The sequence below is a fragment of the Pogoniulus pusillus genome, chromosome 17 (assembly GCF_015220805.1).
Source record: "Pogoniulus pusillus isolate bPogPus1 chromosome 17, bPogPus1.pri, whole genome shotgun sequence".
Classification (NCBI taxonomy): domain Eukaryota; kingdom Metazoa; phylum Chordata; class Aves; order Piciformes; family Lybiidae; genus Pogoniulus; species Pogoniulus pusillus.
The window spans coordinates 12461505-12476733 of record NC_087280.1 but is presented as its reverse complement, the minus strand read 5'-3'; the positions used below and the strand labels follow the sequence as shown (position 1 = coordinate 12476733).

Here is a 15229-nt window from a genome sequence, read left to right as displayed (position 1 = left end):
TTTGATGATGCAAAGGTTTCTATTATATTTTTTTGCCAATATAGTCCTGATAAAAGACAATGAAAACATTTTTGTAGTCTTTACTGACATAGGTATGCAGATCAAAGCCAATATTCTAAACACACTTAGACATGTGTGAGGTTAAAAGAGGAAGTAGCATGATCCAACTGCTTCAAGTAGATTGAGGTGCTTTGCATAATGTTTCTGAAAACTAAAGCTGTATCAAGTTGCTTCACTGTCTGCTATAAATATGAAAAAAAAAACCCTCTGTGGCATTGATTTGGCCCAAAGGAGGCCTGTGAACAGAGAATGCTAGATGCAATGTTTCAGTTGCACTGACTAACCACTAGAAAATGCAGCTTTGGGTCAGCTGGAATTCATGCTGTATTTGGCAGATGATGCAGTCATGAAATTGAATCCCCAAAAATAATTTTTGAAGGAAAAAAAAAGGCATTTATGATGTTCTTGAAATACAGAATTTTTATTTAGCCTTAACAGCAACATCTGAAATTAAGTCTGTAGTTTTTGCTTAAGCAAGTATTTTTTATTGTAACCCAAACTATTGTTCTTCTGTAGAGCAGACACTAAGGATACCTTCTTTCGACTTCCAAAGAATCTGGCTCTGTTCAAATCATTAGCATCTGTCTTTGAAGCAAGTAGTTTTGGAATGGCACTAGCACAGTTTCCAGTCTTTGAGGGTGGCATCTGAGTATGAGTTAAAAAGAAGACTTGCTGACTATATGAGACACTACAGAACACAGTCCATCCTAGAAGTGTTTTCTAGAATCCAATTCTGAATAGACAAGAACTGAAATTTTCCATATGGAAAACAGTCTCATTCATTTTGAGTCCTAAAGCATGTTTAGAACCAGGACCTGTAGACGTTAACAGGTAAAGACATAAGTAAGACTAGAGATTATATCCAATCATTGTTGATAACAAGTGTGTTGAAGATGGTACTGAGATACAAAATGACTCAAAACTTGAAGAGTTTGTGTTACCTGATAGACAATTGGTTTTATTAAAGCTATGCATTATTCCAGGTCTTATCTCATTTTGGTAGGACAGAAGGTGTATTATAAAATTTACATGGGTTTTTATGTTGTTTGTAATAAAATTACATTGAGTACATACTAGCATAAACTGAGGAAATTATAAACTAATTGTGTATTACTAATATACCCCCAAAATATCAGAGAAAAACTAACTCTGGTGTGATGATTTAAGTCTCCAGTAAGTAATCAAAAGACAGTAAAGAAAGCAGCATGTTGAATTATATATGCATCTTCCATTGAGAGTCATAGGTGTACATGTTCACTGCCAGTGTTCATGCACGAACCACTTGAGGAAAATACATTTCCTTAGTACTAGGATGGCAGTGCTCTTGCTTCTTTCTCCTTTTCTCTGTTAAACAAATGGCAGAGTGTGATCCATGGCATACAAACGAATCAGAATTTCAGTGTAGTTCAACACTCTACATTTTTCTTTGCAGTTTCATTCTTTTAACTCCTTTGGAATAACCTGTTCACCTCTTTGGCATGCCTTGTTCAGCCTGGATGATGTGCTTACCTTGGCCCAACTACTCACTTGTGTGTATTAACAGGATGACCTATATGGCCATATCCAATTAAAGTATCTATTTGCCCTGCACCTATAACAGTTTATTCTTTAATCTTTTAAAGTCTGATAACACACTTTGATTTGATGTTCCCTAATACAGAAACAACACAGGAAAAAATCTCTGGCTTGTCCCCTAATGCATTTATTGCTAGGAGGAAGGTATGGATATACTGATACAGGTGTACACCTACTCCTGTGCAGCTCTTCTGTCCCTGCTGTTGGGAAATTTTACCATCAGAACCTTCAAAGTAGCAGTAGCCTTTTGTTTTCATGCTGAGTTCAGAAGGCTTGTGGGTTCAGCTTCATATGTAGAGACCTTATTCAGAGGCAGAAATTAACTTTACAGGTAAGGGAAGTGCAGCGCACAGGATCATAGGCCGAGCAGGACTCAATCTTGGGTAGAGTGGTGTGGAGCATTCTCTTCTGTTCACTCTTCTGTGATATGTTTCTAGACATCCAATTGCAACACCTGTGGTCTGAAAATCAACAGTAAAATCAGAGTTTGGTTTGAATGTGATAACAGCAGCAGTATCGCTAAGGTTAAACAAGACCTCCCATTTTTAGTCAGGCAAAAACACAAAGTCTGTTTTGCATTAGAGGAGTTGCTCCTACCCCTTCCTGTGGGACTCAAGAACTAACTGGATTTTTTTCTGGCAGGTAGTGCTGAAGAAGTCACACCACTACGAATGTTTCTAAAGTTTAATGTGATACACTGCTTTCAAAATTCCACAGCATCTGATTTCTCTTCAGAATCTATGAAATGACAGCAATGTGTTATCTTTCCCAACAAATGAGGAGGAAAAATGTTGTACATTTTTCATATAAATGCTTACTTTGAGTGCTGGTATTGCTATCGTCAGTCAAAATCTACATTCCTACTAATGACAGCATCGGAATGTTACTAAAATAACATCTCTTAGGAGAAGGGATAACAGTTCAGCAGTTATGCTGAGCTGTTCAATACTTTAATGGGTGAGCTCATATTCTGGTGTCACCAGATCAGTGTCTTGCTGCCTCTTCATCTCAGTGGGAATGCTTTCCCGGTTGAACACTGATGCAGTTGCCACTTTATTTCACAAACCAAGTCTGAATTTAGCTTGTTGGAATACTTTGAGGCACAGTTTAATGGTAGCTGAGAGTGCAACTGATTTTTGCTACATGTTACATTTTATGCTAAGTATGCCATGCCCACTGTTTATGAAGACATACTGAAAGCATTCAGGCAAAATACAGAAACTCAGTGCAAGAAGAAAGCAAGAACAGATCAGTGCTTTATCTGAAATGGCCCAGAAGAAGCCTAAGTGGGAAAAGAGATGGATTTAAAAAATGCAAGAAGCAGTAGCAAAGGATTTAAATCAGGTGAGATTTCAAATGCCTTGGAAGATTCTTCTGTATAATCCAAGTTGCCATTTCTCAATGTATCTTTACGCCATGCACTGACCTGACCCTTTATTCAACCTAGGCTTGGATGACATTTGTGCTACCTTCTAGGAAAGGAATTGTTTTTCACAGTTCCCTCTCTTATTCCTTTTGAGAAAAGGATTAAATACTCCCTCTGACGAAGCAGACAGGCATGTTAAAGTGAAGCCACTTCACGCTCCTGGCCAAAGAAAGAACAAAAATACCCACAATAAGCAAAAGCAGATGGCTTCAGTGGCAGGAAATGAATGAGCCAGACTGCAGGTAAAATGGTTCTCTGAACACATCGTGGAGGTTTGTAATGACAGGTTGTTATCTGGGGCCTCCCGACAGGAGGCCAGATGTCTTCTGTTGTGAAAGGAGATAGATAGAGATGCTCTTCCTTTTCCTCCCTCTTTAACTTATGGATGTTTAAGTTACTGCTAATGGAAGTAGAAGCCTGTTTTACCCCTTGCTCTCTGATGTTTTTGGAAACAGAAGAGATAGTGAAGGGGTATTCCGATATGAAAGAAAAGGCCCAGAACTGGACTTTACCTCCCCATGACCCTCATTTTAAAGAACAGGGAGGTCAGTACTGCTAATTGCACTTGAAAGGATTAATCACTTGATTGCTTTCATTTGGTGGAACAAAATTATTCTTTAGTCTCAAAGCTGGAAAAACCTATTGGCATTGTTGAGACAGTGTGAGGTGGATGACCTGGTTAGCTTGGCTTCTTGTACCAGTACTGACATTAAATAGAGGATTTAAACACTTTTACAGGGGGACACCAGGAGATGGAAGGAGGAGAAACTACATCTGCTGGTCAGACAGAACAGATTTGCTGCAGAACTGACAATAACCACCCTTCTGCCCTCATAAAAGGTAACAGGAATATCAGCAGACCATAATTAATGACAAATATTAGATGCACTTCTGTCACTTGGTGTAAGAAAAACTCTTGCACTGAGGTTGCGCTGGAAGGAAAAGAATCTGAACCAAATTCCTGGACACAGTGTTCCAGATTTAAAGTATTTTCTGTACAGTGATTTCACCTGAGAATTAAAATTAATTTACTTTTGGAAGCGACTCTTAATTCCCATTGTTCAAATAAAGTGAGGTACACAAAACTTCAATTTGGAAACCATTTTTAACCTCATGAAACTCTTTTCCAAAAGTAACAAAGAACAGCTTATATAAGCTTTTTATCTGACCTCTGCTTCTTAAATAAAAAAAATGTGTTTTCAGGGAAATGCCTTGGAAGTAACTCCCCCTCCCCCCCTGCACGACTTTTCTCTCTGGTTCTTGTAAAACATTAGGTCAGTGGGTTCATTTTATTTTTGATTGCTTCAAGTGGGTGAAAGTTTCCTTCTCAAGCTATTATAGCTGCGTGCTTTTAGAAAGAAAATACTACAACAATCCCCGATTAAGAAACACAACAGCAGATGAAAATGTCAGAAGACTATCACAATTCATACTGAAGGAAATCGTATTAATCACTGTAAAATGCCAAAATAACTTCTCCACAGCAGTAAGAACCAAATGAGTAAGAAATGTGTTGCTTCACCAGCACTGAGACAGGAGGGCTGATTTTTCTTACTGCCTGGCACATGAACTCAATGGATATATACGATCTTTCTCATTCTAACTTCCATCCTGTGTTTCTTGTTGCACTGCTATAGTTTGTGCACACTTCATATGCAGTCACTTAACTAGCATTTAGTTTTGCAAATGGAGGGGATGTGTTTTGTTTGTCTATTGAAATATGCTTTTCATATGCATTTACTTGTGCAGACAAGAAAACAAACCTGAAGACAAGTATGACTTGCAGAGAAGAGTGTATTTGGAGCTCATGCTCTAAGGAATATTAAGTCTGTCTGATTGCTTTTGAATGTTTGAAGACATTGAAAAGCATGGATCAGTTCTTTGAGCCTGCCTGGATTGCTGTTATAGAAAGATACTCTTCAAGTGTTTTTTAAGGCACCTTTTCAACATTTACCAGGGTGTGAGAGTGCCCCTTTGGAAGGTGCACTACAGGTTATTTTTACAAGGAAATATGCAATAAAAAAATTAGAATTTTTGTTTAAAAAACCATATTTTTTTAGTCTGTCACTAAAACAAGAGGTTTTTTTTCCTTAAGTATCACACTTCTGAGAATATTCAGAAATACTTTTCCTTCTTGCATTGTACCTCTAATGAAATGTGAGGGTTTTTTCCACTTTAAGACTGTAATTTTTACAGACAGGATTTTTTCTGGGAGAACACCCTAGTACAGTAAAAATAGATTCATATAATTCTGCTTATAAAGATACAGTTTAGGTTTATTACCTCTGCCAGCATTAGCTATTCTGGTGTGGCTTGGCAAATTCACACTTGTATAATGACATTCTGACAGCAGTGCTACACATCAGCAAAAAACTTCATCAGCATGGACAAACTGTCAGCTGTTCAATTTTGCACTATTACTGCAAAAGAAAAACCACGGCAGATCACAGTCTGTATGATTTAATGCAGTCACATCAGAATTGTTGTGGTCAGAACCACCACCCTCCCTATTTCTTATCCCTGCAAATTACTTCATCTTAGGTCCTGCAAAAAGTCCTACATTTTCAGACAACTACTACAGTGCAATGAGCCCTTTCTGCCTCTTAGAATGCAAGTATGTGGCATCTACAAAGTGTTCCTGCTTTATGATATGACATAGTAGTGTTTGTTAAGTTATCATGGTATCATAATAAATTACAAACTAAATTAATGTTTGAAGTCTAAAATTCATCATTTATAGTCACCTAATGTGGCCTTTCATTTTGTACTGCCCCTCCTTAAATACCATCCTAATAACTTCTGTAAGCTTTAGATATCATGAAAGGGAAAGCATTATTGTTGGGTAAAATGCAAAGAAAACACCTGAAACAAAGTACTACTACTACTAAGCTAACATGTTAATTCCTTTTTACAGTTAGAAAGATTACTCCATGGCAAGAGGGAACATGTCTTCCTGTCTATCCTCCTCAGGAAATGCTCTCACTGTGAGGACCATTATCAGGTTTGTAGGTGCAAACACACCAGTATTTAGTGTAGCAGAACTGTTTTCAAACCAGCAATTCTAATCAGACTACTCATCTTGAGTAGTTCTACAGCCTTAACTGTACAGAACATGAGGTTTGCAGCTTACCTTTGGACAAACATTTTCACCATTATAAAGAGTACAATCTATTTGCAGATTTCAGTTAGAATGTTTGTGCAATTTATCATTACAAAACAAACAAAATAAAATCCAGTGTTACTTACCTACAGGCAGACATCTTATTCTTTCCCTGCACAGCCCTTGGCATTTCTAATCAATGTGTACATAAATGAAAAGAAAAAAAGCAGATTATCATATTGTCCTTTGTAGTTCTCTTTCAAAATCTCCTGATGATAGTCCACAAGGAAATAATAAATTGCTTCTATCGTGGAAAGGTATGTATCTGGCTTTCCCTTCTGATGACGCCAAAAGCAAGTCTTCCTTGTCTTCAACTCAATTTGCAGCAAGCCTGTTTAAAAAAAAAAAGAAACAAACCACCACAGATTAGACAATGTGAATTGTTGGATGGATGGGATGCCAAACAAGTATTTGGGTTTATTTTCTGACTTTGCTGCTAGCCTGATAGATGCCTGCATGCAAATAATTTCTCTTCCTGTACCTCCACTTCTCATCCGTAAAATGGAGGCAGTAATTGTGTCCTTCTTTCTGGATCACTTAAAAATTTGATGAAAAAGCACTGTAAGTTCTAGGTTACCACCCTTTCATTTACAGTGAAAACTTATAGGTTATCCTTTCATTCACACAGCATCAGCAGTCCTCAGTAAACTGCAGGATCTCTTCAGGTGGGAAAAGTGAAACAAAGACTCATCAATATCCACAAAATTATCAATAAACTTAATCTTTTGCAAAGCTAATGCCTTTCAAGTGTTAGCTTTGCTGAACTGAGGAATATTTGTTAAGACACAGACACTTTTTGTTAGTGTAATGTATTGTATAATGCATTGGCTAATTAAAACCCCATTACTAAAATATTTATGCTTATTAAGAAACTGAAATCTCACTGGGATTACTCAGGAGTATGACAGAATCTGGTCATTAATTTTATTAGAAACTAGATGTATGCCCACTTGAGATGAAAGGCACAAGAAAATATTCTAAACTGTTTTATTATTCAGATTGATTTTAAACATGCAACTTGATTTTTATGTTCCTTAAGATATACAAACTACTCACGATTAAAACCACCTTAATATGTAATCACTTTGTAATCAGGATGGACAGCTGGATTATAAAGAACAGTGCATACATCTGTTAAGAATTTCAGGATCAGGTTGTATAATTCTTTTTCTGAATGTTAAAATTGGATACTCTATCTGTGTCATGGGATGGTTTTGTACAAGTAGTAGTATAAATAACAACATAGTGTAAGAATTGCTTGCAGGTTATGGTCAGAGAAGTTTGGGCAGATAAATTTCTGTAAGGTCCAAATTCAGGAGCACAAACTGGCCTGTAGCCCAGCACTGGTAATTCTGTACTTTTCACCTTCTAACTGCGTTTAGTTTTTTGTACTGTAATTTCAAGATGGACTTAGTTGTTTGCTTTGCAGTCAGTAATGTATCTTGCATAGTGAAAGAAATCTGTCCTATGGGGTTTTAAAGAAAACCTGAACAACAGAAGATTTCAGCACCGAATTTAAATGTTACTATTGGCATTTGAGAACCAGAAATTCCAAATAATGCAGTATAACTATTACCTCTAATAATCATATACATGTATATTCTAAAAATATTAATATTGAGAGACTGCATCAAGCTTGTTTCCCCCAATAGGCTTCAATATTTGAATTCTCAGACCTTACCAAACTGAAAACTTCCATCAAATTTAGTGATGTTTCCACCTTAACAGCAGTATACAACCAAAAGTCCCTTGAAGCCAAGACCACAATTTGTCACTCCCATTCCACCTTTTTTTCAGATAAACAGGAGTTTTAAAATGCTTTTGTTAGTGCAAAAGATGCACTTAGTGTGGAAGCAGGCTATCAACTTTATATGTAATTATTTTACATGCAAGAAAAACTGCTAACTGGTGCATGCTGTGCACTGGACCCCATGTGGAATTTCACAGACATGCAAGATGAATGTTACCTTGCTGTCTAGTCACTTACTAAAGAATCCCATGTGAGTGTAATGTATTGGCTAATTAAAACCCCGTTACTAAAATACACTGCTTAAGACAAAACATGCTCTACCAAATAAACTGAAGTGTTACTGTAAAGATTAGAGTAAGAGCATGTTGCAAGTTACTGTAAAATATTTGGAGCTTATTTTTAAAGGATGAATTTAAGGAAAGTACCAGGCAGCCAGGAGAACTGAAGATTTCTGTGGATAATTATGTAGTGTATCAGTTGAAAAATTAATGACTGGAGTTATTTTGGAGCATACAAATTCTATGATGTTGAAACTAATGGAAAATAACTTCTTTGCTCAGGAAGTCTTCCACAGACCTGAAACAGGCTGTTGAATCTTTCATGTATACTGCGAAACAGGGTTAGGTATAAATGATGATGATTAACTCTGTTATATACACACATCTTTCCCGTAGTCATTTCTACAGCAAAACCATCTCAGTATAGATTTTTTTTTTTACCTTGAAGTCGTTCATCAGTTATTATTTTGTTAGTTTGATTCCAGGTACTGTCAATAAATATTATTTTCTTTAGTGTAGTGCCTTCACTCTTGTTGCTTGAGATGCATTCATTTTTTTCCTCTTCAGGTTCTATTTTTGCTTGCTTAAGAAACGGCTCCCTGGAACAGTCATCGTCGTTATCAGAAACACTTTTCTTAGTGTACTTTTGGAGATGGGAAGCAATATCATTCACTGAAACTGAATTTGGGCCAGGAAATACAAGTGCTATCTGAAGGAAGAAAAGAAACAAATCTTAGTGTCAACAGAATCTAGTACACCACCAGGAGCTGTTTCAGTAAAGAACAGACATTTTCTATCCCCACCAACAAATATTCAAGTCAGAACAAGATGAAAAAGTATCTCTTAAAAACATTTTATTACCTAAAAGGACATAGGACTACACTAAAATAGTGAATAAATATATTTAGAGATCTTTTAACTATATGTCACCCTCATGCTTCTATTACCAACTCTAACACTCCTTAAAAAAATAATCAGGGAAGACAACAGCTCAGCCCTGAGGAAGTTCAAATGCTACTTGTCATTGCAGTATATGGGGTGGGAAGGCCACAAAGAATAGTTCCTAGTTTCATTAATTTTTGATCAGAATAAATAATCTTGTCTGTAGGTCCTACAACTACCTTGCATGAAAAAGGTCAATGATGGCTTTTTAAGTAATCTTTCAGTAGCTTACTGCAGCATTCAGAACCTGTGACTTGGAAAGCCTGGACAACACAAAGTTGCTGCATCTTCCTCCCATTTTTGCCTACATTTCCCATTTGCTCCTTCTGCTTTATTTCAGACTCCTGACTCTGCCACCTGTGCTTTTCTGGACGGAACATTACTTGAAGAAATTATTATTATCATCGTCTTCACATAGTTAAACAATAATGAAAGAGTTAATTATGACATCAAATGTGTAAGTATTAGATTTTGAACTAAATACATCATTTAAATGTGTGTATAAATACAAGCTCATAGCTCCCATTTTTCAGGCTCTGTGCTGACTGTGGCAATTTAGCAGTTTTTTTTGATAATGGATGGTAAAACTTTTAAGGAATTTAAACACTGCTACAGTTTTTCTAAGCTTTGGAAGTCAGTCCATAACCACTGCACATTTGCAGGCCCAAGCTTTGTCAGAGCACAGGACAAAGTGAACTACTTCCCACTCCCTCCCAGCAGCGTGCAGTACCACTGCAGGGGCAAGTACAACGGACACTTCAGCATCTCCCCAGTACAAAGCCCAGTTATCTGTGTAGAATTTCTTACTTCATGTCTTCTTTCTTTATATTCTGGAATGCAAGGGTATTTATATATTGTAACATCATCAGGTGCCAGTAGCTTAGCATGCACAGCAGTGCTTTTGCCATCTGTTTCATTTGGGTGTTTAATAATGTCAATCTTCAAAGGTAACTACAGAAAGAAGAAAAGAAGCAATATTGATGGTCATACATGCAGGTATGAGCACTTGCACAAAAATAAATGCAAAATTCAGGAGAAATCCCTATGGACATGTAATTAAGGCATATTCAACAATTTTTGACATTGTTTTTGTTTCAGTGGGTTTAGGATTGCACTAGAGGCAAGTGACAAGAAGCATCTGTTACATGTTCTGGGTTCATGTAAGTAACAAAGTATGTACAAAATGAATGCAATTTGCAATGCTGCAGTAGCAGTGCAGTAAGACCTCCAGAAATAGTATCATTAAAGTAAGAGGTGGTCTTAATTTGAGCAATATAATGGTCCCAAATGTGAATACTTCACCCTATTGCAAAAACTGCCATTTCAGTGAAAGTACACCTAAGTCCACTTGGTCCAGCTTCCACGGCACTCGTAAAGCATTTTCACAAGGCTTTCAAACTAGAGAGTGTCTTTAAAAATGCATTTTAGTTTCTAGGTGATTTTGCAAAACATTTCAGTCTTCTCTGATGTTTTTTTCAACTATTTTATCTGTAATGCATTGCGCTTTTTACTCTATATTTTAAGAGTGGTTACCTGAATTACACAGCCGTGATGTTTAGGAATATCTTTTAAGTCACATTTTATGTAAAATTCACATGTAGTTATGGATAAATCACATTTTTTGTTCATAATATACTCTATTTTGGCCAGAGTTCTTAGAAACTGAAGTAAAGAAACTCTTAAGACCTAAGTGAAAACATAGTAATCTGCATGAGAAGCTGACTGACTGCTAAGAGAAGCTTATCTTCCCATGTACTAATGAAATATTGATGTGAGGACCGAAACATTGTCAGAGTTTGTACATGTAATTCCTCAAAGAAGAACAATAATTTAATTAACTGTAGTTTAATTGCAGCTGTGTTAAAGATGTATACTCATAAAGAATGAATCAGAAAAATGGTCATAGACCGACTGACTGTTCCCTGTCCCTGGTAACTACAAGGCACAAGAGAATGTTAAGAAATCTGAAAGAAATATTAACCTTCACAGTTGGAATTTCTTTGGTAGGCACAGTTTCAACAGGAACAAAGCATGTGTAACAATAAAACATCCTTGAACTGCTGCATCGAGGGCATTTTGATCTCCCACTCTTTTTTGCCTTTTCAAGTACTTCCTGCGATGCTAATTGTAATTGTTGAAGTGGATTGTCTTGAAATGATGGTGGAGTCTGCAGTTCTACACTTCCCAAACACTCGGTATTTCCTTTTGGTTCTTCAGAGTTTTCTTCATTTAGAAGTGTAGATGAATTTAAAGACATGGTTAGCTGAAATGCAATGTTATAGCTGTTAAATAATCCAGTATACTCTATTCTCTATGATATTTAGCAAAATATACACATCAGAGGCACTTCCAACAAGAAAAAGGAAATAATCTCATTCAATTGTTATAGTGTGAAGAACTCCAAACACATCTCGGGACAGCAGAAGGAACCTGAAATCTCTATCCCCAGTGCACTATGTTATCCTACTCCTACTCACACAGATTCTGTCTGGTGGTGGCATCAGGATCTAAAAGCTTATGAACACTGGCAGGCACTGTTACCTGGATAAGCAGTCCCATTACTCTTCATCATGACTAATTACAATTAATCGAATCTCTACAGAGGAGAAATCTCTAAATGAAAATTTAATTGTGCAAACTGAGATCTTTGTCCTGAAATGTATTTTGTGTGGGCAAACCAAACTATCCGTATGAAATCCTTGTGGAAAGAACTTTGTGAGATACAAGAAATCTTTCAGGACTAAGCTTTGAGGCTTTAAAAATTAGTCACAAGGGCAAAACCACTGCTTTGGTGCTCCGTATGTGTGATACAAGTGCTGATCAAGTCTAGACTTCTTGATGGATTTGTTTTTTCAGGTCTTCTTCAGTAAAGATGCCTCAGTCTCTGCAACTGGCATAAATTTCCACTGTGTGCTATGAGCAATGTGTATGCCCATGCCTGATCCAGACATGTATTGTTGTGTCGTAGTTGTAGTGAAACTCTTTGGACTAGGTGGTAACTCAGCATCCTCTCTGGCCTTCAAAGCAGCCTACAATCAGCAGCACACAGAGTCTCCAGCAGTTGCAAACTGCCTTTTGCACTCTCTGCTGTACCACTTAAAATGAAAAAAACTAATTCTTGTTATTTACTTTCAGCTAATTTAGGTTTACTTTTTAATGTGAGAGATCACATTTGTGAAATGATCTAAAAAAAGTCATGTTTAAAAAACCCAAACAAACAGTAATTCCTGAAATGTGATCTAAAATTTAATGTTAAATAAAATCGAGTGTAACTTAACAGAAAAATAACAAAACCAGAACAGTTACCTGTCGAATCAAAATTTAAAACTAATCCCAGACAAAAAGTCTTTGTCATTTTCTGGTAAAATTAAATACTTAAATGCTATCTGCTCTCCTGCCATCTGAAAGGTCGGGGATGTCCATTCACATAAACACAAAATCCAATTTGCATACTGCAATTTGCTTTTAAATGCCTCCAAGATGAAGCAAATCTACCTCAGACTAACCTACGCTATTCTCAAGTTTCCTCAAGAAGCAAAGAGGGCAAGAGGCCATATAATTGGACATGCATTCCCAGCCTGCAAACTGATTCCTTTCAGTGTAATGTCTTAAGGCACTGTGCTGTTCAAGTACGACACCCTCAAGCACTTTCCTCGCTAATACTGACAAGAGATATGCTGCTCTAACGGCACAAGCACAGCTTTGTGGCCTCCAAATAATAGCTGTTCACCAGGTTACAGCAATGTACACTCAAAATGCTTTCTGAAAGACGGCAACGGTTTACCAAACTTCTAAGATGCAAATCTCGAATCACACATAGCACTTTAAGATCGTAAATAACAAGCCCATCTACCCCTAATCTCCAAATCCCAGATAAATCACTGCTCTTGGAGGGTACCCTTATTCCAGACTTCGGCGACAACAGCTCCCGAGGCGGCGGATGTCCGGGGAGAGCGTGGCTTGAAAATTGCCGTGGCAAGAAAGCCTCACGAAAGCACAGAACTGCAGCAGAGCGGAGCCTCTGTGGGAGGGAAGCCGTTTCCTCCCGCAGACTACCCCACAATCGGCCCCGGCTAGAAGCGGCCCCCATCGCGAAGAGCTGCCCGGCCGCCCCGCGCAGGTCCAGGCGGCCCCATCACAGGCCGACCAGCGGCCGGAAGATGCGCTGCCTCGGCACCGCGCCGCGCTCCCTCCTCTCTCCTTCCCCCCCTCCCGTGGCCTCGACGCCCTCGCGGTAGGCGAAGAGCCCCAATCCGCTACGGTCCTCACCCGCTCTCTCCGCGGTCCAAAGGGCCGCCTGGCTCTTCTGTCGCCCTCACCGTCCCCGGAACGAAGATGTCGGGCTCTGCCGCCGCGGGAGGCACGGGCCGGAAGGGCGCTGTTCGGCGGGGACCGGTTGCTAGGGCAGCGCGTGCCGCCCGCGGGCGCCGGGGCCGCGCGGGACAGCCTGACAGGCGGCGGGACAGGCAGACAGACTGACACTGTGACCGAGCGGACAGGCAGACAGACGGACTGTGACCGAGCGGACAGGCAGGCAGACGGACTGTGACCGAGCGGACAGGCAGACAGACTGACACTGTGACCGAGCGGACAGGCAGACAGACTGACACTGTGACCGAGCGGCTGGCACTGCCTGACTGACAGACCGACAGGCGGCGGGACAGGCAGACAGACTGACACTGTGGCCGAGCGACTGGCACTACCGACAGCACAGAGGGCCTGGGGGTCTGCCCCTGCACAGGTGCGCGCTCCACACACACCTGCTGCAGCTGGAGCCTGCCCAGAGGAGATGGGTGGCATGGAGAGGCCCAGGCAGTGTGTGGCGCCTAAACCTGGCTCTTGCCTTTATTTGAGGACCTCCCGCCTTGAGCCCTCTTTTTCAGGTTTTATGTCACAAAAACCTGAACAGAAACCACGACCTGAAGGGAGTGGCCTGGCCTTTCCCACCAGGTTCCGTTCCAGGTCTCTCTGCCATGTGGGAAGGTCCCAAGGGTTCACTTCCTGGGGCATTGCCTCTTCCATCGGGGGTGGTGCTGTCCTGTGGGTTCTGTTCACCCGGTAGAAGTTTCTGGAAACCACTGCCTTGGGAGGTTGAAGGTTTTGCTAAAAGCTCCAGCAAACCTAGAGCAGTTAGAATGTTTTTAACCTGGACTTTCCCGCCTCACTTAGCAGTGAGATGGGCAAGTGCTCAGTCAGGGTTGATACCAAGGGCTGGAAGAATGGTGTGGCTCTATTTCTTCTTTGTTTGCATCTCTCCTTCCAAGCAGCACATACAATCTTCTCTGTGGAATTCCTTGGCCTCCTTGAGGGTGCTACTCTACAGTAGCATTTAGCTGAGATTCAGTGTTTAAAAACTGCATTTTTTTGGTTGAAGTGACTAAACTAAACAGTAATTTTGGTACTGAGAGTATTTCTTTCAATTGAGTGAAATAAAGTCTGTGATATATTAGTTGTAATAGCCTTCAGGGGAAAAGTTAACATTGTAGGCGGAATTTATGCCAAACTTTGATCTCAGTTACACCCCAAAAACCTCACTGACTTCAGTGGTATTAGGTTCAGTCAGAGGATTTCTGCTGGCGTTCTGTTGTTTTGTCCTGCTCCTCTTTTCATGCTAGCAGTATGTAACACATTGCAACACTGGGAGAAGGCTACATGTCACTGTCCATATTTTTTTGTTTCCTTATGACAGGGCTTGATGTGCAGTAAATTCTTATGCCAAAAGAACAAAATGTTTATTGCACACAAAATTTTTATAATAGTTTCTAAAATTCATCCTGTCCAAATTGAATTACAGTAGATTTTGCTAAGTGTACTTTGTGTAATTTATTTGGGTGCTTAGAATCAGAGAATCAACCAGGTTGGATCATCCAGTCCAACCTATCACCCAGCCCTATCCAGTCAACTAGACCATGGCACTAAATGCCTCATCCAGTCTTCTCTTGAACACCTCCAGGAACGGTGCTTCCACCACCTCCCTGGGCAGCCCATTCCAATGGGAAATCACTCTCTCTGTGAAGAACTTCCTCCTACCATCCAGC

At 39.4% G+C, this 15229-nt stretch overlaps 1 protein-coding gene and 1 long non-coding RNA gene across 5 annotated transcripts; one reads left to right on the top strand and one right to left on the bottom strand.

The window, feature by feature from the left end:
• Positions 1-462: 462 nt before the first annotated feature.
• Positions 463-14014, bottom strand: DTWD1 (DTW domain containing 1). Of its 4 annotated transcripts, XR_010305371.1 has the most exons (7): positions 13045-13325; positions 11173-11454; positions 9999-10142; positions 8691-8958; positions 6308-6552; positions 2233-2373; positions 463-2096 (listed from the first exon to the last, which is right to left on the bottom strand). XR_010305371.1 is itself a non-coding variant. In XM_064157677.1 (6 exons), the coding sequence occupies exons 2-5, from the start codon at positions 11446-11448 to the stop codon at positions 6323-6325; spliced, it is 918 nt and encodes a 305-aa protein (XP_064013747.1). In that variant the 5' UTR covers positions 11449-11454; positions 13952-14014; the 3' UTR covers positions 463-2096; positions 6308-6322. The 4 variants fall into 4 exon arrangements, 3 of the variants coding, with proteins under 3 accessions (XP_064013747.1, XP_064013746.1, XP_064013745.1); XM_064157677.1 differs by lacking the exons at positions 2233-2373; positions 13045-13325 and adding an exon at positions 13952-14014; XM_064157676.1 differs by lacking the exons at positions 2233-2373; positions 13045-13325 and adding an exon at positions 13461-13533.
• Positions 2092-11840, top strand: LOC135182988 (uncharacterized). Its single transcript, XR_010305372.1, has 7 exons — positions 2092-2979; positions 3800-3901; positions 5976-6062; positions 9532-9648; positions 10139-10187; positions 10299-10351; positions 10842-11840. It is a non-coding gene; the product is annotated as an uncharacterized LOC135182988 (long non-coding RNA).
• Positions 14015-15229: the final 1215 nt, after the last annotated feature.

Bases quoted from the DNA above. Each gene is read 5' to 3' on its own strand.
- DTWD1 (XM_064157675.1), bottom strand. From the start codon at position 13,281: ATGGGGGCCGCTTCTAGCCGGGGCCGATTGTGGGGTAGTCTGCGGGAG. The intron at 11,455-13,044 runs GTAGATGGGCTT...ATTGCATTTCAG, and splicing joins CTGGGATTTGGAGATTAGGG to CTAACCATGTCTTTAAATTC. The intron at 10,143-11,172 runs GTTAATATTTCT...TTCTTTCTGTAG, and splicing joins AAGAAATTCCAACTGTGAAG to TTACCTTTGAAGATTGACAT.